The sequence below is a fragment of the Cherax quadricarinatus genome, chromosome 49 (genome assembly GCF_038502225.1).
Source record: "Cherax quadricarinatus isolate ZL_2023a chromosome 49, ASM3850222v1, whole genome shotgun sequence".
NCBI lineage: Eukaryota > Metazoa > Arthropoda > Malacostraca > Decapoda > Parastacidae > Cherax > Cherax quadricarinatus.
In genome coordinates this window covers 17,199,995-17,226,672 of record NC_091340.1, presented here as the reverse complement: position 1 = coordinate 17,226,672, position 26,678 = coordinate 17,199,995, and the positions used below count along the sequence as shown (strand labels likewise).

Sequence of the window (26,678 nt, the reverse complement as noted above, 5' to 3'; positions counted from 1 at the left end):
CTCAAAGTAGCAGAAATGTTTGATTTTTACCAGTGTTCAAGAATAAGCAGATCACACCACATGTCCAATACAGTTCAACTGGGAATTCTAATATTCTTTCACTAGTGCACTGATATTTATACTATTTTTACAATAATGCAGAAGTCTGCATAACAGTAAATCTATTTTTTGTGTGAATAAAAAATCAAAATAGTAAGCAAGAGTAATATAAGAGGGGCCTAGAGATGTGACTAATGAACAGAGGATATGTTATTTTAGTGCCAGGAATGTCTGCATTGTTTATTCAGGACTCTATTTTGAAATTGGCATCATTTTTAATTTGCGTTAAATTGGCCAAATTGCCAATTTCTGACCACTTTATTGGGTAGTTGAAATCTGTAAATGGGTGGTTTCTTGTACTCATTTGATAGAAAAAATGAAGTTCTAAAGAAATAGCTATAAGTTTGGTCGACTGGAACAATGGAGTTGGCTGAAAACAGGGCTCAAAGTCGGCGGAATCGTCAGTGTGTATATATCGCCGAGATCGCTAACTTCACGGGAGCGTAATTCTGTAAGTTTCCAATCAAATTTCATACTTTTGTATCCTTAGCATTGGGAAAAGATTCTCTATCATTTCATAAGAATTTTTTTTTTCTAAAAATTTTTCGACACAGAATGACAGTTTCAGAAATGGGCTTTTGACAGTCAAAGGGCTAAGCATTTTCGGCATCTTGGCAGCCAGATCCAAGGCAACCTTTGAAACTAAGAGTCACGGGCTTCTTTCTTACAAATTGCTTGAAACTGAATGGAGATTGCTGCACTTCTCCACAACTAGTGTGTGTGATGGCATTCTGGTATTACCAGAATCCTTTGCAGGGAGGTTGGGCTCTTCCACACTTTCCAGAGGTTCAGCCTCAGATCTGGCTGTGGTAGACTGGATGGCCTCATCTTCAATTACCATTAAAGGACTGTTATCAGGTTGATGTCGAAGGTTGTTTGGATTCTGACGGCAGTCCTTATGGGAAACTGTAACCCCAACTTCTTTACAGTTAATGCACTTAAATTTTTGGCTGTCAAGGCCTACTGTGCATTCTCTAGTGGAATGTTTCCCAGCACACTTACCACACCAAGAATGTAGCCTTTCACAGACTACTGCAACATGGCCATAGTGCTGGCATTTCTAACACCTGCGCTGAGGGGGGTAGGTAGACTTCGATGTTTAGGAAATGTCAACCAGACACCCAGATATTTCAGAGAAGAGGCACAGGGCCTACCCAGCTAGCAATAATTTGAGATCTTCCTTTAAGTCTTTTAGGCTTGATGATATGCTCACTGAGAGTCAGATGGGATGGGTCCATGTAGAGAGGGTATCCAAAGATTATGATACTGACCCATTTTTTAAAGTGATCAGTGTGTGATGGAGGTGGGAGCAGCTTAATACCCCCGTAAGGTGCATTAAGTACATCATTGATTAGTTCTTCACTCTGTTCCACAAACACAAAGTTGTGTGGGTTTTTCCTAAATTGGATTCTTGCCTTAGAATGTTTCTTTACAGCTTCCATTAGCCATGCACACTTAGCAGGCATCAGGGTGTTGTCAGGGAAGTTCAGCTTAACACATTCTTCCTTTGAAGAAAGATTTCTTGCACCGTGTGCACCAAGGATGTTTAGTTTCACATTGCCTACGAGTCAAGTGAGTCTGACTACGTCGGCGCTGTAGTCCTTTCTCACTTTTTCGCCTTTGTTTACTTTTAAAGGTCTCGAAGTAATCCTCAATTAAATCAACTGCAGAAATAGGTTCCTCTATGACAGTTGCCATGTTTTCCAGTGATGATATCTCGTGTAAGACTCACAACGCAAGAATTCCTCGCTTATAGCTTATGCAAGAACAAATATTTACTATAAAGTCAGAAGTCTAAAATAGATCATATGACACAAGGGTTCAAGTTCAATGAACACTTCCAATTATACTTAACTCAGCTTACTACTACTTAATATGATAAACACCTCACTAAAAATACAATCAGAGACTTCTTGTATGGGTGTTAATAATACGGTACATATAATGGATGGTACAGACAAGATCTTACACCTTATCACAAATTACAAACATAGAGAGAGTCAGAGAGAGAATCCCATGCATATGCAGACAACTGTACACTGACATTCACTTATCCAAGAGAAGAAATGCCACCTGCTCTAAGCTATATCAATCACCAGCTCAGAGCTATATCAGCTTGGGGAAATAGTTGGCAAGTAGCATTTGCACCTTAGAAAACACAAATGATGATGATCTCTAGGCACCGAGATGGTAATGCCAGTGCAGTAGTAAGGATGAATGGGAGGGTGTTGGCACCTGGGGAAGAAGTTGATATCCTTGGGGTGAAATTTGACTCCAAACTGACCATAAAAACACCACGTTGTAAATCTTGCAAACAAGGCAGCCAGGAAGCTTACAGCACTTCGCTGTATCTCGCATCTACTTGACAGTAGGGGTTGCAAGATTTTGTACGAGCCACAAGTATGCTCACACCTTGAGTATGCTCCACTTTCTTGGTTTGCCTGCCCCCCTTTTCATCTGCAACTGCTTGACAGAGTAGAGAACAGAGCAAGATGTCTCATCTCTCACCTGGACCAATCCTGGATAGATCTGTCATTTCAGCAGAGCCTTCAACACAGGAGGGATGTGGGTGGCCTTACTGTTATGTACAAGGCCAATATTGTCAAAGTACCACACTTGGATCCACTTCGAGGACAGCGTGAAGCAAGTCTCTATACCACAAGACGGACAGAAAGCAGCAACTTCACTCTGGCTGTACCCTTCTCCAGAACATCACTTCATCTGAGATCATTTATTACCAGGATGACTCAAGTCTGGAACACATTCGTACAGCATTATGATGTCAATGAGATAAAGTCAGTTGATCAGATGAAAATGCTGGCCCACAGATGGCTCCAACTTCATCCTGTTCCCTATTTGTATGTTTCATAACAATAAAAATGCTTTCAAATGAGCTGATGTAGGTAACAGCTCTTAGCTTGTCAATGAAGTTAGAAATCCTTAACCTGTAAATAGCTTGTCAATAAAGCTAGGGATCCTTAACCTTACCTTGTCAAACCCTGTGTAAAAAAGAAAAAGAGAGAGAGAGAGAGAGAGAGAGAGAAAGAAGGAGAGAGAAAGAAGGAGGGAGAGGGGAGAGAGAGAGAGAGAGAGAGAGAGAGAGGGAGAGAACTTCATTGCAAACCTACAAACCTCCTCTGAGATGACTTCACATCGCAAAATAGCAAGAATATCTATGCTATCCAGCTATTGTCCCAGTAGTTACTGCAGTGTTTGTGGGTATACCACAAGGGACAAAATTCTTCTTAGATCCAAGGAACCTACTTGTTCCAACTACTGCCTCACAGACTGCATTCCAGAAGAAGAATTTTGTTGCAGCCAGGTTGAAAATTTCAGAAAATTGAAGGATATCCATAATCCTGTGGTATATGTGGATACAAGCCTGGAGCTACAGGAGGAAGGTTCAGAAGTCCTACCTCAGGGACTTCTGTCCAAAGATCAAGACTGCCCTCTTGGGCTGTGTTGTAAAGTTGCAGCAAAGATAATCCATCACAGGGAAGCACTTCATGAGCTCCTCAAATCATTAGATAACCTTCAAGCTATTGTAGAAGGTCAGTGCAAGCCTACATCAAGTGACGTAAGCTGCTCAGCTGATGGTGACACTATTGACAAAGACTGGAAGTCCCACACTGAGCTTAACTCAGGGGTAAATAACTGGTGGAATTCTGTCATCGCTAAGGTCCCACAGATTTACAGAGTTCAAAACACTACCTTTGGGAATTCTAACACAATTCCTCTGACCACCACAGAAGGAACAAATCCTCTTCCCAGCAATGAGGGAAGCCTTGGATCTGTTAATTCTCCTACACCTGACATCTCTGCTTCAGCCACTGCCAGTCCACTTGACAATGCACATACCATCTCTGATCCTACACCTGTCAGCACACCTGCCGACACTATTCCAGAATCTGGCAGCAGTGCTTCATCAGCAAGTTCTGAGTCAGGAGTTTCTCCACCAGAGATTGGTGCAGTTAATAATCAGGGAACTATCACTTCACCTGATCACCTACTGTGCCAAAGTACGAACAGCAGGGGCACATCTGTCAGAACTGGTAGAGGACGGGGCAGAGGACGTGGAGGAGGAAGACATCTACAGCCGTCTCACCCTCCACTATCACAGTTCCAGCGGCAGAACCTGAGGACAAATCTGCAGAACACAGGAGGTGCAACAAATCATAGTCGACCCTCCCAGGCACCTAGGGTGTGCTCTCGCTTTCACCGGAAGAGGCACACTGCCAGTAACTGCCTGCGAGATACCAGTTGCAATTACTGCTACAAGAAAGGACATTAGGAGGACCAGTGTCGGAAGAAAAAGGAACTTGACAGACAGGACCACCTGTTTAGAGACCTGTTCTCAGAACAAACCAGCAGGATCTCTGAATTGGTGAACACACTCACACGTCACCCACTCAGCTACTCCTATCCCAGCCCAGCACGTGTTTTTTTTTTTGTTTTTTTTATTAACACACTGGCCGATTCCCACCAAGGCAGGGTGGCCCAAAAAAGAAAAACTTTACCATCATTCACCCCATCACTGTCTTGCCAGAAGGGTACTTTACACTACAGTTTTTAAACTGCAACATTAACACCCCTCCTTCAGAGTGCAGGCACTGTACTTCCCATCTCCAGGACTCAAGTCCGGCCTGCCGGTTTCCCTGAATCCCTTCATAAATGTTACTTTGTTCACACTCCAACAGCACGTAAAGTATTTAAAACCATTTGTCTCCATTCACTCCTATCAAACACTCTCACGCATGCCTGCTGGAAGTCCAAGCCCCTCGCACACAAAACCTCCTTTACCCCCTCCCTCCAACCTTTCCTAGGCCGACCCCTACCCCGCCTTCCTTCCACTACAGACTGATACACTCTTGAAGTCATTCTGTTTCGCTCCATTCTCTCTACATGTCCGAACCACCTCAACAACCCTTCCTCAGCCCTCTGGACAACAGTTTTGGTAATCCCGCACCTCCTCCTAACTTCCAAACTACGAATTCTCTGCATTATATTCACACCACACATTGCCCTCAGACATGACATCTCCACTGCCTCCAGCCTTCTCGCTGCAACATTCTTCACCCATGCTTCACACCCATATAAGAGCATTGGTAAAACTATACTCTCATACATTCTCCTCTTTGTCTCCAAGGACAAAGTTCTTTGTCTCCACAGACTCCTAAGTGCACCGCTCACCCTTTTCCCCTCATCAGTTCTATGATTCACCTCATCTTTCATAGACCCATCCGCTGACACATCCACTCCCAAACATCTGAATACATTCACCTCCTCCATACTCTCTCCCTCCAATCTGATATCCAATCTTTCATCGCCTAATCTTTCCTTTATTCACTTTTAATTTTCTTCTTTTGTATACCCTACCAAATTCATCCTCCAACCTCTGCAACTTCTCTTCAGAATCTCCCAAGAGCACAGTGTCATCAGCAAAGAGCAACTGTGACAACTCGCACTTTATGTGTGGTTCTTTATCTTTTAACTCCACGCCTCTTGCCAAGGCCCTCGCATTTACTTCTCTTACTACCGCATCTATAAATATGTTAAACAACCACGGTGACATCACACATCCTTGTCTAAGGCCTACTTTTACTGGGAAATAATCTCCCTCTTTCCTACATACTCTAACTTGAGCCTCACTATCCTCGTAAAAACTCTTCACTGCTTTCAGTAACCTACCTCCTACACCATACACCTGCAACATCTGCCATATTGCCCCCCTATCCACCCTGTCATATGCCTTTTCCAAATCCATAAATGCCACAAAAACCTCTTTAGCCTTATCTAAATACTGTTCACTTAAATGTTTCACTGTAAACACCTGGTCCACACACCCCCTACCTTTCCTAAAGCCGCCTTGTTCATCTGCTATCCTATTCTCCGTCTTACTCTTAATTCTTTCAATAATAACTCTACCATACAATTTACCAGGTATACTCAACAGACTTATCCCCCTATAATTTTTACACTCTCTTTTGTCCCTTTTGCTTTTATACAAAGGAACTATGCATGCTCTCTGCCAATCCCTAGGCACCTTTCCCTCCTCCATACATTTATTAAATAATTGCACCAACCACTCCAAAACTATATCCCCACCTGCTTTTAACATTTCTATCTTTATCCCATCAATCCCAGCTGCCTTACCCCCTTTCATTTTACCTACTGCCTCACGAACTTCCCCCACACTCACAACTGGCTCTTCCTCACTTCTACAAGATGTTATTCCTCCTTGCCCTATACACAAAATCACAGCTTCCCTATCTTCATCAACATTTAACAATTCCTCAAAATATTCCCTCCATCTTCCCAATACCTCTAACTCTCCATTTAATAACTCTCCTCTCCTATTTTTAACTTACAAATCCATTTGTTCTCTAGGCTTCCTTAACTTGTTAATCTCACTCCAAAACTTTTTCTTATTTTCAACAAAATTTGTTGATAACATCTCACCCACTCTCTCATTTGCTCTCTTTTTACATTGCTTCACCACTCTCTTAACCTCTCTCTTTTTCTCCATATACTCTTCCCTCCTTGCATCACTTCTACTTTGTAAGAACTTCTCATATGCTAACTTTTTCTCCCTTACTACTCTCTTTACATCATCATTCCACCAATCGCTCCTCTTCCCTCCTGCACCCACTTTCCTGTAACCACAAACTTCTGCTGAACACTCTAACACTACATTTTTAAACCTACCCCATACCTCTTCGACCCCATTGCCTATGCTCTCATTAGCCCATCTATCCTCCAATAGCTGTTTATATCTTACCCTAACTGCTTCCTCTTTTAGTTTATAAACCTTCACCTCTCTCTTCCCTGATGATTAGCCCATCTATCCTCCAATAGCTGTTTATATCTTACCCTAACTGCTTCCTCTTTTAGTTTATAAACCTTCACCTCTCTCTTCCCTGATGCTTCTGTTCTCCTTGTATCCCATCTACCTTTTACTCTCAGTGTAGTTACAACTAAAAAGTGATCTGATATATCTGTGGGCCCTCTATAAACACGTACATCCTGAAGTCTACTCAACAGTCTTTTATCTACCAATACATAATCCAACAAACTACTGTCATTTTGCCCTACATCATATCTTGTATACTTATTTATCCTCTTTTTCTTAAAATATGTATTACCTATAACTAAACCCCTTTCTATACAAAGTTCAATCAAAGAGCTCCCATTATCATTTACACCTGGCACCCCAAACTTACCTACCACACCCTCTCTAAAAGTTTCTCCTACTTTAGCATTCAGGTCCCCTACCACAATTACTCTCTCACTTGGTTCAAAGGTTCCTATACATTCACTTAACATCTCCCAAAATCTCTCTCTCTCTCCTCTACATTCCTCTCTTCTCCAGGTGCATACACGCTTATTATGACCCACTTTTTGCATCCAACCTTTATTTTAATCCACATAATTCTTGAATTTACACATTCATATTCTCTTTTCTCCTTCCATAACTGATCCTTCAACATTACTGCTACCCCTTCCTTAGCTCTAGCTCTCTCAGATACTCCAGATTTAATCCCATTTATTTCCCCCCACTGAAACTCCCCTACCCCCTTCAGCTTTGTTTCGCTTAGGGCCAGGACATCCAACTTCTTTTCATTCATAACATCAGCAATCATTTGTTTCTTGTCATCTGCACTACATCCACGCACATTCAAGCATCCCAGTTCTATAAAGTTTTTCTTCTTCTCTTTTTTAGTAAATGTCTACAGGAGAAGGGGTTACTAGCCCATCGCTCCCGGCATTTTAGTCGCCTCATACGACACGCATGGCTTACGAAGGAAAGATTCTTTTCCACTTCCCCATGGACAATAGAAGAAATAAAGAAGAACAAGAGCTATTTAGAAAAAAGAGAAAAACCTAGATGTATGTATATATATATGCATGTGCGTGTCTATGAAGTGTGTCCAAAGTGTAAGTTGGAGTAGCAAGATATCCCTGTTATCTTGCGTGTTTATGAGACAGAAAAAGAAACCAGCAATCCTACCATCATGCAAAACAGTTACAGGTTTCTGTTTCACAGTCATCTGGCAGGACGGTAGTACTTCCCTGGGTGGTTGCTGTCTACCAACCTACTACCTAGTAGGTGGTATTGTGCCTTATACAAGACCACAGACCTACATCCCTGCAGCTGCCTCAGTACCCTACCTGTCTCAAGGGCAGGCACCTTACATGCCCTACACACCCACCACATCAAGCTGACGACATCATGAGGAGCCAGTCTATCAGCATCCTGTCAGCCAACATTAGAGGTTTCATTACTAATGTTGGAGAGCTCACACATAGTTTTGTGAACACTCGACGTCCCAACATGATAGCTGTTGTTGAAACATTTTTGGATGACAGGACTCCAGGAAATTTTGCAAGAATTGCTGGCTACACCTCATGGATGAGAAGAGACAGGCAAGGGCAAGGAGGAGGTGTTGCTATGTGCTTCTCTAAAAGTGTTCATGCCTTGCACATTGATGTTGCCACCCCTGCACATCTTGAAATGATGTTCTTCAAGATCTGCATGAACACTAGTACCTCTGTACTAGCATGTGCAATGTACAGACCTCAGTGGCAACATGCAGACCCCATCAACTTCCTAATGGAAAATATTGACTCCCTTCTGCTACAACACAACTGTCAACATATCATAATTGTTGGTGACCTCAACTAACACCTTATACAGAGGGACTTTGATGACCTTCTTGCAGTGTTTGACATGAGAAACTTTGTTGATTTCCCTACTCACATCTCTGGCTCCTCCCTTGACCCAGTAGTGAGTGATCTGGCAGATGGTATAGTCACTTGTCAACCTCTCGGCTAAGTTGGATCGTCTGACCACAAGGCTATTTTTACGACACTTAACCCTTTCAGGGTCCAAGGCCCAAATCTTGAGTCATGCACCAGTGTCCAAGAATTTTCAAAAAAAAAATTTGTTATTTTTTCTTATGAAATCGTAGAGAATCTTTTTGTGAAGGTAATAAAACAAAACGTACGAAATTTGGTGGAAAATTGACGAAATTATGCTCTCGCGAATTTTGATGTGTCAGCGACATTTACGAATCGGCAATTTTGCCGACTTCGACTCCCATTTTAGGCCAATCACATTATTCCAATCAACCAAATTCTTAGCTATTTCACTAGTATTACTTCTATTCTATCGACTGAGCACAAGAAATCGCCAAGTCAACTGTTTCAACTACAAAATAAAGTGATCGGAAATTGTTAATTTGGCCAATTTAACACAAAGTTCAAAATATTCCAATTTCAAAATAGGGTCCAGAATAAACAATGTAGGCATTCTTGGCACTAAACTAACATTTCCTCTGTTCATTAGTTATGTTTTGAGGCTTTACAAATAAATTCCATTTTGATTTTTTATTCACATAATGAATTTTTATTCACACCAAAAAATAGAAGATTTACTGTTATGCAATACTGTAATAATTGTATAAATATCATCACCATATTTGTGAATGTATATTAGACCCACCAGCTGACATGTATTAGACGTGTGAGGTCGTTTGTTTACTCTTGAATATCGGCAAAAATTTAACATTTCCGCTACTTTGAACTCAGTTTCAAGCCATTTCCAGTGCTAAAACCAATCAAAATCATCTCTATTTCTGTAATATATCTTCCATTCTATCAAATGAGACCAAGAAATCGCAAATACAACTATAAAAAACATACGAAAAAACACTGCAAAGTTGCTGTTTTAATCGAAAAATCATGATTTAAGTTTTTTCTCTCATTATACACAGTGTGCTGCAGGATCTGTTTTATGTGGTGCACACATACCACATAGATGTATTCTCTCATATCTAGGTCCAAATGTACCACTCACAGTTTATCAGAGTGAGCTGAGCTCATGGCGTAGATCTACGGTTTGGACCCTGAACGTAAAGCCGTAGATCTACGGGACGGACCCTGAAAGGGTTAAGATCCCAACAGAACGAGGTGAGGAGTCCACACGCACCACCCTGGCTATCGGAAAGAGGTAATTGGTCAGCCCTTTTCTCTGAGCTCGCCACCACCGATTGGAATGCTCTTCTCCAAGAGGATGTTGACAACCAAGTGAAAGCCTTCACTGGACACATCCTTAATCTACAACAAGAACACATTCCTCACCGGCAATATGTAACGAAGCCTACAGATCAGCCTTGGTTTGGCTTTCATTGTAGAGAGGCTGCTACTGCTAAGTACAAAGCATGGTGAAGGTATAAGAGACATCCTACCACCTATAACAGGAACTTGCACAGGCAAGCCTGTAGGCATATGGGTGACGTTCAAAAGTGGGCCATTGCTAAATGGGAGGTGGACATTTAAAGAAAGCTAGCATCAGGTAGGGTAGGCTCCAAAACCTGGTGGTCCCTGGTCAAGGACAGACAAGGTTATCTGCCTGATGAACTCATTCCACCTCTAAATCGACAGGATGGGACCACCTCTACTAGTAGTCAAGAGAAGGCGGACCTCTTTGCTGAACACTTTGCTACCAAAATGCAAGTTCCTGATCCAGCAAGGGACCCTCCTTGGCTAGCTGCAAGAACTGTGTCAAAACTGTCAGTGGTGACAAGGCAGGAGGAGGTGCATTTCCTTCTTAAATCGCTTGACCAAGAAAAGGCTGTGGGCCCAGACAAGTTGAGCCCAAGATTGCTGAGAAGATGTGCAGACCAACTAGCAGCACCTCTAACTCGCATCTTTCAGCACTGCCTAGTCCAATGTAAATGGCCCTCTCTATGGAAAGAGGCAAATGTAGTCCCTGTTCACAAAAAGAAGAGCAGAGCAGAAATCAGCAACTACAGACCAGTGTCACTCCTGTCAATCACTGGTAAGATCCCTGAGACAATAATCTCAAGACAAATGACAGAGTTTTTTGACTACCACTCACTACTTTGTGATAGTCAGTATGGCTTCAGGAAAGGTTACTCTGCTGCTGTTCTGTTGTTAAACCTCTCCACTAAGTGGCACCAGTCACTGGATGAATCCAAAGTCAGCTGTGTGGTAGCACTGGACATTGCTGGCGCTTTCGACTGGGTGTGGCACCAGGGCCTCTTAGCAAAACTTCAAGCACTGGGAATTGCAGGCTCTACGCTATGTCTCCTCAGTGATTACCTTCATGATAGATCTCTAAGTGTAGTTCTCAATGGAATGGAATCAGCAAGACATCCTATTGGGGCAAGTGTTCCACAAGGAAGCTTGCTGGGACCATTGTTATGGAATGTCTACTTCAACGACCTTCTTCATCTCATCCCAGAATCACATGCATATGCAGACGACTGTACACTGACATTCACTTATCCAAGAGAAGAAATGCCACCTGCTCTAAGCTACATCAATCACCAGCTGAGAGCTATATTAGCTTAGGGAAATAGATGGCAAGTAACATTTGCACCTGAGAAAACGCAAATGATGATCGTCTCTAGGCACCATGATGGTAATGCTGGTGCAGTAGTAAGGATGAATGGGAGGGTGTTGGCACCTGGAGAAGAAGTTGATATCCTTGGGGTGAAATTTGACTCCAAACTAACCATGAAGAACCATGTTGTAAATCTTGCAAACAAGGCAGCCAGGAAGCTTACAGCACTTCGCCGTATCTCGCATCTGCTTGACAGTAGGGGTTACAAGATTCTGTACGAGGCACAAGTACGCTCACACCTTGAGTATGCTCCACTTTCTTGGTTCGTCTGCCCCCCCCCCTCTCATCTGCGACTGCTTGACAGTGTAGAGAACAGAGCAAGACGTCTCGTCTCTCGCCTGGACCCATCCTGGATAGATCTGTCATTTCAGCAGGGCCTTCAACATAGGAGGGATGTGGGTGGCCTTACTGTTATGTACAAGGCCAATATTGTCAAAGTGCCACACTTGGATCCACTTCGAGGACAGCGTGAAACAAGCTTTTATGCCACAAGACGGGCAGAAAGCAGCAACTTCACTCTGGCTGTACCCTTCTCCCGAACATCACTCCATCTGAGATCATATATACCCAGGATGACTCGAGTATGGAACACATTCGTACAGCATAATGATGTCAACGAGATATAGTCAGTTGATCAAATGAAAATGCTGGCCCACAGATGGCTCCAACTTCATCCTGTTCCCTACTTGTATGTCTCATAACAATAAAAATGCTTTCAGAGAGAGATAGAGAGAGAGAGAGAGAGAGAGAGAGAGAGAAGGAGAAGGAGAAGGAGAAGGAGAAGTAGGTAATATTGATCATAAAAATTTGAATTCTGACATACATCACATTAAACAACAGGTTCAAATTCAATGATGACTTTCCCTTGTGTCAATTCAGGCTACTGCCGCCTAATATGATACCTCACTGAAATAATATTGCAGACATCACAATGAATGGTGAAGACAACCTCTTACACTCAACCACAGATTTTAAAGAAAACTGCATTAGATAAAAAAGTATAAAGTGAGTTGTAGCACCTTTGAGGCAGTGCCAATAAACACACACAGGGGCTACAGGTACACCCAGGTACTACATGTACACAGAGGAATCAGTGGAATGTTCTCACATATATCAAAAGTCTGCAAAGTAAGATTAAGACTGAATATATATATGCATATACACATAGATACTCACACACACACACACACACACATATAATGCCAGGAGCTTACATGCAATATATGGGTTACATAAGAACAAAAAGGATTGTAAGTATGCTATATGAGCTTTCCCTGTCACATTAACACACACACACAAAAAAAAAAAAATGCTAGCTAGCTATGTTGCAATGACAATTAGATAAATCATTCTGCCTGACGTCCTTGGGCCATCCTGGGTAACTCACACATTACTATACATGCATGCATGTATGCAAGCATGAGGTACGTAAATGAACCAGTACCCAAACAATCTCACTTACACACGTTACCATGTATGACAAGTGTTATCAAGTACACCAGGTGCACACACTATCACTTGGAATACACTTCTGCTGATACAGAGTTAACCCATTTATAAATCATACACAGTAGCATCCTTAAGTCTCTTCGATATCTGAGAAACACTGACGAGGTGAGTTACATTCTTGAGTAGGGAATCAGATAATCTTGTTTACTCCAGCCAGGTGGCCCATGTCAGTGCCATCTGTCACAGCCACTATAACTAGGCCCTGTCGAAGCTGGGCGCCAGAAATCTAAAAACTTGTCTTCAGTTCTGTCGCACCAGAGGCACACAATTTCTAGATCTATTAAATTGTGACAGGGAGGCGACGAGAGAAAGTAGAGCACTGCATTTGAGTCGCTGAGGGAGGGGCAGGAGAGGAAGGAGGGAGTTGTGGGTGTTGGTGGCACTTGGGGGGGGGGAGCGGTGATTGGGTTGGTGGGTGATGCCTGTAGAATGAGCTAGCCTGGGCTCTAATACTTTTTACTCCACCTCAACGGTTCGAAGAGTAAAAAGGAAGAGGTTAGCTAGCTGTGAAAGCAGGAGCACTTATTCCATCTTAATATGATAGCCACTACCAGTGCACTGTTGCCTGCTGGCTACCCACCTTCTTCATATATTCCTCAGCCACATTAGGCCTAAATGAGGCAGAGTGACCCAAAAAGAAAATCCCCAAAAAGAAAATACTTTCATCATCATTCAACACTTTTACCTCATACATAATCATTGTTTTTGCAGAGCCACCCAGATACAACAGTTTAGAAGCATATACTATAAAGATATGTAAGATATCCCTCCAAACTGCCAATATCCCAAACCCCTCCTTTAACCCTTAAACTGTCCAAATGTAGATCTACGTTTGCGTGCGTAGCACTCCGACCTTGATTTTCTCCATAAGAAACAATGTAAAAAAAAGTAGATCTACGTTCGGAGTGCTACACATGCAAATGTAGATCTACGTTTGGACAGTTTAAGGGTTAAAGTGCAGGCACTGTACTTCCCATTTCCAGTACTCAAGTCTGGCTATATAAAAATAACTGGTTTCCCTGAATCCCCTCACTAAATATTACCTTGCTCACACTCCAACAGCTCGTCAGGTCCCAAAAACCATTCGTCTCCATTCACTCTATCTAACATGCTCACACACGCTTGCTGGAAGTCCAAGCCCCTTGCCCACGAAACATCCTTTACCCCTATCCTCCATCCTATTCGAGGATGACCCCTACCCCGCCTTCCTTCTACAGATTTATATGCTCTCCAAGTCATTCTACTTCGATCCATTCTCTCTAAATGACCAAACCACCTCAACAACCCCTCTTCAGCCCTCTGACTAATACGTACTTTTATTAACTCCACAACTTCTAAATAACAAAAAGGCACAATACCGTGACTGGAACGATACACAAATAACCTGCACATAAAAGAGAGAAGCTTACGATGACGTTTCAGTCCGACTTGGACCATTGACAAAGTCACTTTGTCAATGGTCCAAGTCGGACCGAAACGTCATCGTAAGCTTCTCTCTTTTATGAGCGGGTTATTTGTGTATCCACAACTTCTAATTTTCACACTCTGAATTTTCTGCATAATATTTACACCACACATTGCCTTTAGACAGGACATCTCCACTGCCTCCAACTGCCTCCTCACTACAGCATTTACAACCCAAGCTTCACACCCATATAAGAGAGCTGGTACCACAATACTTTCATACAGTCCCTTCTTTGCCTCCATAGATAAAGCTTTTTGTCACCACACATACATCAACACACCACTCACCTTTTTTCCTTCATCAGTTCTGTGGTTAACCTCATCCTTCATAAACCCATATCTAAATCATTTGATACCCTCATCAACTTACTCTTATCTATGTTCCCTTTCAACTTTCTGCCTTTACACACCCTCCCAAACTCGTCCACTAACCTTTGCAACTTTTCTTTAGAATCTCCCCTAAGCACAGTATCATCAGCAAACAGTAACTGTGTCAACTCCCATTTTGTATTTGATTCTCCATAATTTAATCCCACACTGTTCACATATATGCTTCAATGTAAACACTTGATCTACACATCCCCTACCCACTCTAAAGCCTCCTTGCTCATCTGAAATCCTACTCTCTGTCTTAACTCTAATTCTTTCAATAATAACCCTACCGTACGCTTTTCCTGGTATACTCAGTAAACTTATTCCCCTATAATTTTTACAATCTCTTTTGTCCCCTTCCCTTTATATAAAGGAACTATACGAGCTTTCTGCCAATCCCTAGGTACTTTCCCCTCTTTCATACATTTATTAAACAAAAATACCAACCACTCCAACACTATGTCCCCTCCTGCTTTTAACATTTCTGTCATGATCCCATCAGTTACAGTTGCTTTACCCTCTTTCATTCTACCTAATGCCTCACGCACCTCCCCCATGGTCAGATCCTGCTCTTCTTCATTCCTAAAAGATACTTCCCTGACCAGTGCATGAAATTACCACCTCCCTTACTTCATCGACATTTAAAAGTTCCTCAAAATATTCCCGCCATCTACCCAATACCTCCAGCTCCCCATCTACTAACTCCCCTACTCTGCTTTTAACTGACAAATTCATTCCCTAGGCTTTCTTAACTTGTTTATCTCACTCCAAAATTTTTTCTTATATTCATAAAAATTCTTAACAATGCCTCTCCCACTCTATCATCTGCTCTCCTTATGCTCTCACCACTCTCTTCACCTTTCTTTTACTCTCCATATAATGTGCTCTTCTTATAACACTTCTGCTTTGTATAAACCTCTCATAAGCTACCTTTTTCTCTTTCACACCCTTTACTTCATCATTCCATCAATCACTCCTCTTTCTTCCTGCACCCACCCTCCTATAGCCACAAACTTCTACCCCACATTCTAATACTGCATTTTTAAAACTATTCCAACCCTCTTCAACCCACTACTACTCATACTTGCACTATTTCACCTTTCTGCCAATAGTTACTTATATCTCACCCTAACTTCCTCCTCCTGTAGTTTATACACTTTCACCTCTCTCTTACTTTCTGTTGCCCTTTTTCTTTTGTCCCATCTACTTCTTACTCTAACTGAAGCTTCAACTAAATAATGTACATCCTGAAGCCTACCCATCAACCTTTTATCCACCAATATATAATCTAACAACTTTCATTACATTCTGTATCATATCTTGTATACTTTTTTATCCTCTTTTTCATAAAATATGTATTACTTATTAACAAACCTCTTTCCACACATAGCTCAATTAAGCCTTTCAGGGTTGGTGCCGTACTAGTATGCATAAATTCTAGCGCCTTCAAATCTAGCGAGAGAAAGCTGGTAGGCCTACATATGAAATAATGGGTTTATGTGGTCAGTGTGCGCAGTATAAAAAAAAATCGTGCAGCACACAATGCATAATGAGAAAAAAACTCCGACTGTGTTTTTGGTTTAAAACAGCGACTTTGCAGTGTATTTTTCTATATTATTTATGGTTGCATTCTAGTTTTCCTGATCTCATTTTATAGAATGGAAGACATATTATGGAAATTGAGATAATTTTGATTAGTTTCACAATGAAAAGTACATTGAAATTGAGCTCTAATTAGCAGAAATGTTCAATTTTTGCCAAGTTCAAAAGTAAACAAATCATGCCATGCATCTAATACACATCAACTGGTGAGTCTGATATTTTTTCACAAGTGCGCTGATACTATTTATACCATTTCTACACTAATTCAGTAGTCTGCATAACAGTAAATCTTGTATTTTTTGTGAGAATGAAAATTCAAAGTGGAAAGCAAAAGAAATGTAACAGAGGCCTGGGGACATGACTAATGAACAGAGTAAATGTTATTTTAGTGCCAGAAATGTCTGTCTTGTTTATTCTGGACCCTGTTTGGAAATTGGCATCTTTTGACATTTGAGTGAAATTGGCAAAATTGCCAATTTCTGACCACTTTATTGGATAGTTGAAATTGGTAAATGGGTGGTTTCTTTTACTCATTTGATATAAAAAATGGAGTTCTAGCGAAATAGTTATTATTTTTGTCGACTGGTACATTGGAATTGGCTGAAAATAGGGCTCAAATTGCGCAAAATTGCTGATGCGTAAAGATCGCCGAGACTGCTAACTTCATGAGAGCATAATTCCGTAAATTTTCCATCAAATTTCATACTTTTGATGTCATTATGATCGGGAAAAGATTCTTTATCATTTAATAAGATTTTTTTTTTTTTTTTTTTTTTTTTTTTTTTTTTTTTTTTTTTTTTTTTTTTTAAATTTCTGACCCTGAGAACAAGTTTAGGGAAGGGCCTGCCGACCCTGAAAGGGTTAAAGGCTCCCCATTTTCATTTACCCCTTGCACCCCAAATTTACCCACTACTCCCTCCACAATATTTTTACCCACTTTAGCATAGAATTTCCAAGCCACAAGTACTCTCACACTAGGTTCAAAACTACCTACGCACTCGCTCAACATTTCCCAAAATCTCTATCTCTCCTCTACACTTCTCTCTTCTCCAAGTGTGTAAACACTTACTATAACCCACTTTTCACATCCAGCCCTTATTTTACTCCACATAATCCTTGAATTTATACATTTACATTCCCTCTTTTCCTGCCATAACTTATCCTTCAACATTATTGCTACCTGGAGAAGAGAGGAATGCAGAGGAGAGAGAGAGATTTTGGGAGATGTTAAGTGAATGTAGGAGCCTTTGAACCAAGTGAGAGAGTAATTGCGGTAGGGGACCTGAATGCTAAAGTAGGAGAAACTTTTAGAGAGGGTGTGGTAGGTAAGTTTGGGGTGCCAGGTGTAAATGATAATGGGAGCCCTTTGATTGAACTTTGTATAGAAAGGGGTTTAGTTATAGGTAATACATATTTTAAGAAAAAGAGGATAAATAAGTATACAAGATATGATGTAGGGCGAAATGACAGTAGTTTGTTGGATTATGTATTGGTAGATAAAAGACTGTTGAGTAGACTTCAGGATGTACATGTTTATAGAGGGGCCACAGATATATCAGATCACTTTCTAGTTGTAGCTACACTGAGAGTAAAAGGTAGATGGGATACAAGGAGAATAGAAGCATCAGGGAAGAGAGAGGTGAAGGTTTATAAACTAAAAGAGGAGGCAGTTAGGGTAAGATATAAACAGCTATTGGAGGATAGATGGGCTAATGAGAGCATTGGCAATGGGGTCGAAGAGGTATGGGATAGGTTTAAAAATGTAGTGTTAGTGTGTTCAGCAGAAGTTTGTGGTTACAGGAAAGTGGGTGCGGGAGGGAAGAGGAGCGATTGGTGGAATGATGATGTAAAGAGAGTAGTAAGGGAGAAGAAGTTAGCATATGAGAAGTTTTTACAAAGTAGAAGTGATGCAAGGAGGGAAGAGTATATGGAGAAAAAGAGAGAGGTTAAGAGAGTGGTGAAGCAATGTAAAAAGAGAGCAAATGAGAGAGTGGGTGAGATGTTATCAACAAATTTTGTTGAAAATAAGAAAAAGTTTTGGAGTGAGATTAACAAGTTAAGGAAGCCTAGAGAACAAACGGATTTGTCAGTTAAAAATAGGAGAGGAGAGTTATTAAATGGAGAGTTAGAGGTATTGGGAAGATGGAGGGAATATTTTGAGGAATTGTTAAATGTTGATGAAGATAGGGAAGCTGTGATTTCGTGTATAGGGCAAGGAGGAATAACATCTTCTAGAAGTGAGGAAGAGCCAGTTGTGAGTGTGGGGGAAGTTCGTGAGGCAGTAGGTAAAATGAAAGGGGGTAAGGCAGCCGGGATTGATGGGATAAAGATAGAAATGTTAACCCTTTCAGGGTCCGTCCCGTAGATCTACAGCTTTACGGTGAGTGTCCAAACCGTAGATCTACGCCATGAGCTCAGCTCACTCTGATAAACTGTGAGTGGTACATTTGGGCCTAGATATGAGAGAATACATCTATGTGGTATGTGTGCACCACATAAAACAGATCCTGCAGCACACTGTGTATAATGAGAGAAAAAAACTTAAATCATGATTTTTCGATTAAAACAGCAACTTTGCAGTGTTTTTTCGTATGTTTTTTATAGTTGTATTTGCGATTTCTTGGTCTCATTTGATAGAATGGAAGACATATTACAGAAATAGAGATGATTTTGATTGGTTTTAGCACTGGAAATGGCTTGAAACTGAGCTCAAAGTAGCGGAAATGTTAAATTTTTGCCAATATTCAAGAGTAAACAAACGACCTCACATGTCTAATACTGTACACGTCAGCTGGTGGGTCTAATATACATTCACAAATATGGTATTGATATTTATACAATTATTACAGTATTGCATAACAGTAAATCTTCTATTTTTTGGTGTGAATAAAAATTCATTATGTGAATAAAAAATCAAAATGGAATTTATTTGTAAAGCCTCAAAACATAAATAATGAACAGAGGAAATGTTAGTTTAGTGCCAGGAATACCTACATTGTTTATTCTGGACCCTATTTTGAAATTGGAATATTTTAAACTTTAATTGGCCAAATTAACAATTTCCGATCACTTTATTTTGTACTTGAAACAGTTGACTTAGCAATTTCTTGTGCTCAATCGATAGAATAGAAGTAAAACTAGTGAAATAGCTAAGAATTTGGTTGATTGGAATAATGTAATTGGCCTAAAATGGGAGTCAAAGTCGGCAAAATCGCCGATTCGTAAATATCGCTGACACATCAAAATTCGCGAGAGCATAATTTCGTAAATTTTCCACCAAATTTCGTACTTTTTGTTTTATTACCTTCACAAAAAGATTCTCTATGATTTCATAAGAAAAAATAACAAATTTTTTTTTTGAAAATTCTTGGACACTGGTGCGTGACTCCAGATTTGGGCCTTGGACCCTGAAAGGGTTAAAAGCAGGTGGGGATACAGTTTTGGAGTGGTTGGTGCAATTATTTAATAAATGTATGGAAGAGGGTAAGGTACCTAGGGATTGGCAGAGAGCATGCATAGTTCCTTTGTATAAAGACAAAGGGGACAAAAGAGAGTGCAAAAATTATAGGGGGATAAGTCTGTTGAGTATACCTGGTAAATTGTATGGTAGAGTTATTATTGAAAGAATTAAGAGTAAGACGGAGAATAGGATAGCAGATGAACAAAGAGGCTTTAGGAAAGGTAGGGGGGTGTGTGGACCAGGTGTTTACAGTGAAACATATTAGTGAACAGTATTTAGATAAGGCTAAAGAGGTCTTTGTGGCATTTATGGATTTGGAAAAGGCGTATGACAGGGTGGATAGGGGGGCAATGTTGCAGGTGTATGGTGTAGGAGGTAGGTTACTGAAAGCAGTGAAGAGTTTTTACGAGGATAGTGAGGCTCAAGTTAGAGTATGTAGGAAAGAGGGAAATTATTTCCCAATAAAAGTAGGCGTTAGACAAGGATGTGTGATGTCACCATGGTTGTTTAATGTATTTATAGATGGGGTTGTAAGAGAAGTAAATGCGAGGGTCTTGGCAAGAGGCGTGGAGTTAAAAGATAAAGAATCACACTTAAAGTGGGAGTTGTCACAGCTGCTCTTTGCTGATGACACTGTGCTCTTGGGAGATTCTGAAGAGAAGTTGCAGAGATTGGTGGATGAATTTGGTAGGGTGTGCAAAAGAAGAAAATTAAAAGTGAATACAGGAAAGAGTAAGGTTATGAGGATAACAAAAAGATTAGGTGATGAAAGATTGGATATCAGATTGGAGGGAGAGAGTATGGAGGAGGTGAATGTATTCAGATATTTGGGAGTGGACGTGTCAGCGGATGGGTCTGTGAAAGATGAGGTGAATCATAGAATTGATGAGGGGAAAAGGGTGAGTGGTGCACTTAGGAGTTTGTGGAGACAAAGAACTTTTTCCTTGGAGGCAAAGAGGGGAATGTATGAGAGTATAGTTTTACCAACGCTCTTATATGGGTGTGAAGCATGGGTGATGAATGTTGCAGCGAGGAGAAGGCTGGAGGCAGTGGAGATGTCATGTCTGAGGGCAATGTGTGGTGTGAATATAATGCAGAGAATTCGTAGTTTGGAAGTTAGGAGGAGGTGCGGGATTACCAAAACTGTTGTCCAGAGGGCTGAGGAAGGGTTGTTGAGGTGGTTCGGACATGTAGAGAGAATGGAGCGAAACAGAATGACTTCAAGAGTGTATCAGTCTGTAGTGGAAGGAAGGCAGGGTAGGGGTCGGCCTAGGAAAGGTTGGAGGGAGGGGGTAAAGGAGGTTTTGTGTTCGAGGGGCTTGGACTTCCAGCAGGCATGCGTGAGCGTGTTTGATAGGAGTGAATGGAGACAAATGGTTTTTAATACTTGACGTGCTGTTGGAGTGTGAGCAAGGTAACATTTGTGAGGGGGTTCAGGGAAACCGGCAGGCCGGACTTGAGTCCTGGAGATGGGAAGTACAGTGCCTGCACTCTGAAGGAGGGGTGTTCATGTTGCAGTTTAAAAACTGTAGTGTAAAGCACCCTTCTGGCAAGACAGTGATGGAGTGAATGATGGTGAAAGTTTTTCTTTTTCGGACCACCCTGCCTTGGTGGGAATCGGCCAGTGTGATAATAAATAAATAAATAAAAATATTATTGCTACTCTTTAGCTCCAACTCTATTTGAAACCCCTGACCTAATCCCATTTATTTCTCCCCATTGAAACTCTCCCACCCCCACTCTGAATTCTCTGCATAATATTCACATAACACAGTATAGTTTTCTTAGCTTTCCAGCAAACACTTTCCTACACATTTTTTTTTATATGTATTACCATGTTGGCATTATTATCAATTATTATAAACAATCTTTTTCACAGGTTCTTCTTCCATTGGATGGCCCTGGGTTTGAAGAACACCGAGCCCATATGTTAATTGGTGTAATTGTACGTGCCAAGAGCAAGCGGGTTTATGATCACATCTCGGGTACCTGGAGTGTAGTAGGCGCAGGTGTAGGGTTGCCACCTCAGCCTGTGCAAAAACACTATGGTAAGTATATTTTCTAGGAATGTGATGACTCAGAGAAATATTTCAAGTTATTCCTATTCATTAGATTAACCTTTGGCAATGTATGCTCATGTGACAGCAACATGCTGTCCTGTCACTTGCATAAATGTCGCAGATATACCTTTTTTTACTATTTTTTCTTTTAACTTGCATAGTTTTTGTGATCTGATACTTACAGTTTATAGTAGAAATCATGATTTCGTAGTCAGTCATTGTTATGACACAAATATTCGGTACAGAAACAGTAATCAAAGAGTCACAAATACACTGACAGCTGAACATGTTCACCTGCCTCTGTCACATACTATTGTCGAGAAATGTATGCAAATTATTTATAGGTCCCAGGAGTATATTTAGATGTGCAGAAGTACAGTGGACCCCCGCATAACGATATTATTTCAATCCAGAAGTCTGTTTGGGTGCCGTTATAGACCGAATTTGTTCCCATAAGAAATATTGTGAATTAGATTAGTCCATTTCAGACCCCTAAAAATACACCTACAAAAGCACTTACAAAAATAAACTTACATAATTGGTCGAGTTGGGAGCTGATCGTTATCCGGGGGTCCACTGTATATGAAACTCTTTGAAGCTCAGTGTCAGACTGATGGTACTGACTGATTGCTGATGGTGCACTCTCAACATTGCTGATGTTGCACTCTCAACATTGCTGATGGTGCACTCTCAACATTGCTGATGTTGCACTCTCAACATTGCTGATGGTGCACTCAACATTGCTGACGGTGCACTCAACATTGCTGATGGTGCACTCAACATTGCTGACAGTGCACTCAACATTGCTGACAGTGCACTCAATATTGCTGACAGTGCACTCAACATTGCTGATGTTGCAGTCACTCAGTATTGCTGATGGTGCAGTCACTCAACATTGTTGATGGTGCAGTCACTCAGTATTGCCGATGGTGCATTCGCTCAATAATGCTGATGGTGCAGTCACTCAACATTGCTGATGGTGCAGTCAACACTGCTGATGGTGCACTGCACCATCAGCACTGCCTCCAACCACCTTGGCATATATTTTCTATTTTTTTCAGGTCATCTTACCTCAGTGGGAAATGGCCAGTATATTTAATAATGATAATGTTATATGGCACTATATACTGTAGGGGTATCAGATTTGTAGCCAGCCTATTGCAGTACTTTAAGGTTATTTAGAAACAACCAATAATATTAGTCTTCATAATATTTTACAGATTTACCAGAGCGGAGCTATACGCCCCCACTCCCAACTGATGAAGACATTCAAGAAATTGCATTAGCTGCAAAGGATTCTTATGATGAAATTGATGTCAGTGAAAAATCTGATTCTGCTTCAAAGAATAGTGAAGAGAAATCAGTTGGTTTTCTTGATACTGGAACATTAAAAAGACAAGCCAGAGATGCAGGTGAAGTTATACAACCTAAAAAGCGTCACATTGATTTGGTAAATGATTCTCCCACTGCAGGTATTGCCTCTATAAATGAGGAGCCAAATAGCCCCCCTGAAGAAACTTTCATTGAAGCTTCACTGGATCAAGAATCTATGTTGGCAGAACTTAATCGGCAAATTGAAGAACATAAAAAGGAATTGAGTGAAATGCAAAAGACAATAGGTAATGAAGACGAAGAGCCATATAGTCCCTCTGGTTCTCATGGTGTACCTTCCTCTGGGAGTGAACATTTAAAACTTGATACATCTAAAATCAATATTCCATCCAATTTGCAAGAGATACTAGACAACATTAAACAGAAAGAGGTAGAAATTAAACAGAAAGAGCAAGAAATTAAGAGAAGGTTAAGCTTGACATCAGATCCCATTATGATGAATTACAGTAAATATCAGGAATTTGAGAATAAGAAGATTGGAGATAGCGTTGCCACTGCAGCAAAAGGTGATGTTGATTTGAGGCCTTTACTCCAGAATAAATCTAATAAAGAACACAAAAGTGATACAGACTTACGCATTTTAAAAAATACAGACGAAAACAGTGAAAAAATTGGAACTACAGTTGATTCAGGTTTAAAAACTGATGAAGACACCGATCTCAGGATAAGAGATCCACGATTAGTTCGGGCTCAAGTTGCTGCTGTCTTGGAAAGCAGCAAAACGTTAAGTAAAATGAGTGATGAAGAATTACTTGCTAAAGCCTCAGAGATGGAAGATAATAAAAAAAATAGTAAACAAACTCATTCAGAGGTAGGTGAATCTCCATATCAGCCTGTTCAACCCCCTTTTATACAACCTGGTATAACAAGCAGTTTTATACCACAAGGAGGCCCTGTTGTATTACCTGAAGGCATGGCTTGTACACTAGGACCATCTCACCCACCTGGTATTTCAAGTCATTCTTCTTATATTGGTGTTATGGGACCACCACCATCCATGGAGCTATATGGAGCCCAAGGAGGAAGAATACCAGGCCCAGTAAGGCACGTGGGCCCACCTACTGGTTCCTTAGAACATTCTGATCCTCCAGACCATTCAGGGCTTCAAATACCTCCTGGTTATCCAAATCCCCATGTTCCTTTAGATCCCCATGGCTTGCCAAGTTATCCAGGTCCACCTGGCCCAGTAAGAGCCAGGTATTCAGGTAGTGGGTGGGATGGAGGAAAAAATTATAATAGAAATTGGGGTCATCATTATAACAAGTCAAGAGATAGAGATCGAGAATGGGAAAGAGATAGAGACTGGCGCTCAAGAACAGGTAGAGATACGAGACATTCAAAATTTTATTATGAAGGAAAGAAAAGACATGAAAGAAGAAATGATAACCGTGAAAGGAAAAGAAATAACCCTTACCGTGACAGGCAAGAGAAAGAAAAAGAGCATTCTTATGAAGATCATGATTTTGACAAAGATGGCCCATATCCAGAAATTGATTATTAATGTTGTGAATAATAAAAAAATATTCAACATATATTTTAAAAAATTCATTTAAGGGTTAAAAATATAATCCTTTAAAAATTATTTATAGACTTTTAAACAGAAATTATGTGATTTAATGACAAAGAACAGTTTATAATATTGTGTAAATTATGTTATCTATTTTGTGCATTAACTGAGTGGCCAATGTTGTTCTTGCTCACATTGGGCAACTTCACAAAGGTGTATATAATGCATTTTGAAAATGAACTTATCTGTAGTGACTTTTTAAAAACTAAAATCTTTTGATTGTTCATAGAAAAATGGTATATTATTTGCCAAAGCATGTTACAGATTTCTAAGATCCATATGTGTTTTTACTTTTAAAGCTGCTTCACCTCATAAATACGTTTACAATTTTTTGTTAAATTATTTAATGGATTTTTCAAGTTCATAAAATTTATTGAAAGAGGAAGATAAGAGCATGACAGCATGTAGATGTGTACCCAACATTGCTGCTTGGGTAAATCACTCATTGGCAATTTGGATACTGAATATACAGAATTATAATTTTAATAAAAATACATTTTCCTCTGCTATAAATTAAGGTAAGATAGTCATGAAAGTAATGGGAAGGGGGAAGACACAACATTCAAAAAGTAGGTAAACAGCTCAGTGAAACACTAATCCCCAATGTTTTGTGTGTGAGAAAGTAGTGTACATGGAAGAATTGTAAATATGTGTTGTATAAACTTTTATTGTAATTATGAAACTTAGAATGGATTCATTTTTATAGTGTAAATTTTTTACATAGTGACTTACGCCTGCTTACTCCTCATCACTTGAGCATTGCACTTAAACTTCACTTGTATCAAGGCCAGAAGAGTGCAGTATTAAAAAGGAATTTGCTGCAGTTAAGACATTTTGTATTTGTTAACTAAAATAATGCTCATACACAGTTCTGAGCATTGTCCATATTAATTGGAAAGTACTGTATATATTTCTGCAAAGCAAGGCAGGAGTTTGATATCAGAGAACATAACTTTCTTGTATTGTAAGTGGTTATCCATCCAGTTACCTGACCAATGGTGCTTAACCTAAATGATTGACAGATGCAAACATCTGCTTTATATGTACACAATGTGTGTGTGCATGAGAGAGAGAAAGTGAAGTGAGAGAATGGGAGTGTCAGCAAATTTTGCTGAGAAAAAGAAACTATTTTGGAAAGAGAGAAATAGGGAGAGGAATGTCAGCAGTATAATACTTGTGTAGTATATGTATATCGTTAAAACTTAGCAGATACAATTGAAAGTAAGGAGATTATAGATGAGGAAGTGGATGTACTGGAAAGATGGAGGGGACATTTTGAAAAGTTGTTTAATGTTGTTGATGAAGGGGAGGCGGTGAGATATATTTGTGTATATATATTTTTTATTTTTTATTTAATTTTTTTACATTGGCCTTTTCTCACCAAGGTAGGCTGTCCAGAAAAAAATGCTTCACCATCATTTACTTTGACTTTGTCACTGTCTTGCCAGAGGTATGCAGATGCTACAGTTCAAGATTCCAATTCCACACTGCAAATATTCCCACCCTTCCTTCAGAGTGCAGGCACTGTACTTCCCACTTCCAGGACTCTGGTTCAGCTAACCAGTTTCCCTGAATCCCTTCACAAAATGTTACTTTGCTCACTCTCCAACAGTTCGTCAAGTACCAGAAGTGATTTGCGTCCACTCCTGTCTAACACGCTTACACATGCTTTCTGGATATCCAAGCTCCTTGCACACAAAATCTTTATCCCCTCCTACCTTGCTT

At 40.4% G+C, this 26,678-nt stretch overlaps 1 protein-coding gene across 3 annotated transcripts in view; it reads left to right on the top strand.

The window, feature by feature from the left end:
* Nucleotides 1-25,282, top strand: part of pps (protein partner of snf) — a 593,176-nt gene extending 567,894 nt beyond the window's left edge. For 2 of the 3 annotated variants that reach the window (XM_070095226.1, XM_070095225.1), the window contains 2 exons: nt 21,814-21,982; nt 23,215-25,026. In XM_070095226.1, the coding sequence (XP_069951327.1) occupies nt 21,814-21,982; nt 23,215-24,887 (1,842 nt within the window). In that variant the 3' untranslated portion in view covers nt 24,888-25,026. Of the gene's footprint in view, nt 1-21,813; nt 21,983-23,214 lie in introns of all 3 variants that reach the window. The other variant, XM_070095224.1, reaches the window with a different exon arrangement.
* The last annotated feature ends 1,396 nt before the right edge of the window (nt 25,283-26,678 follow it).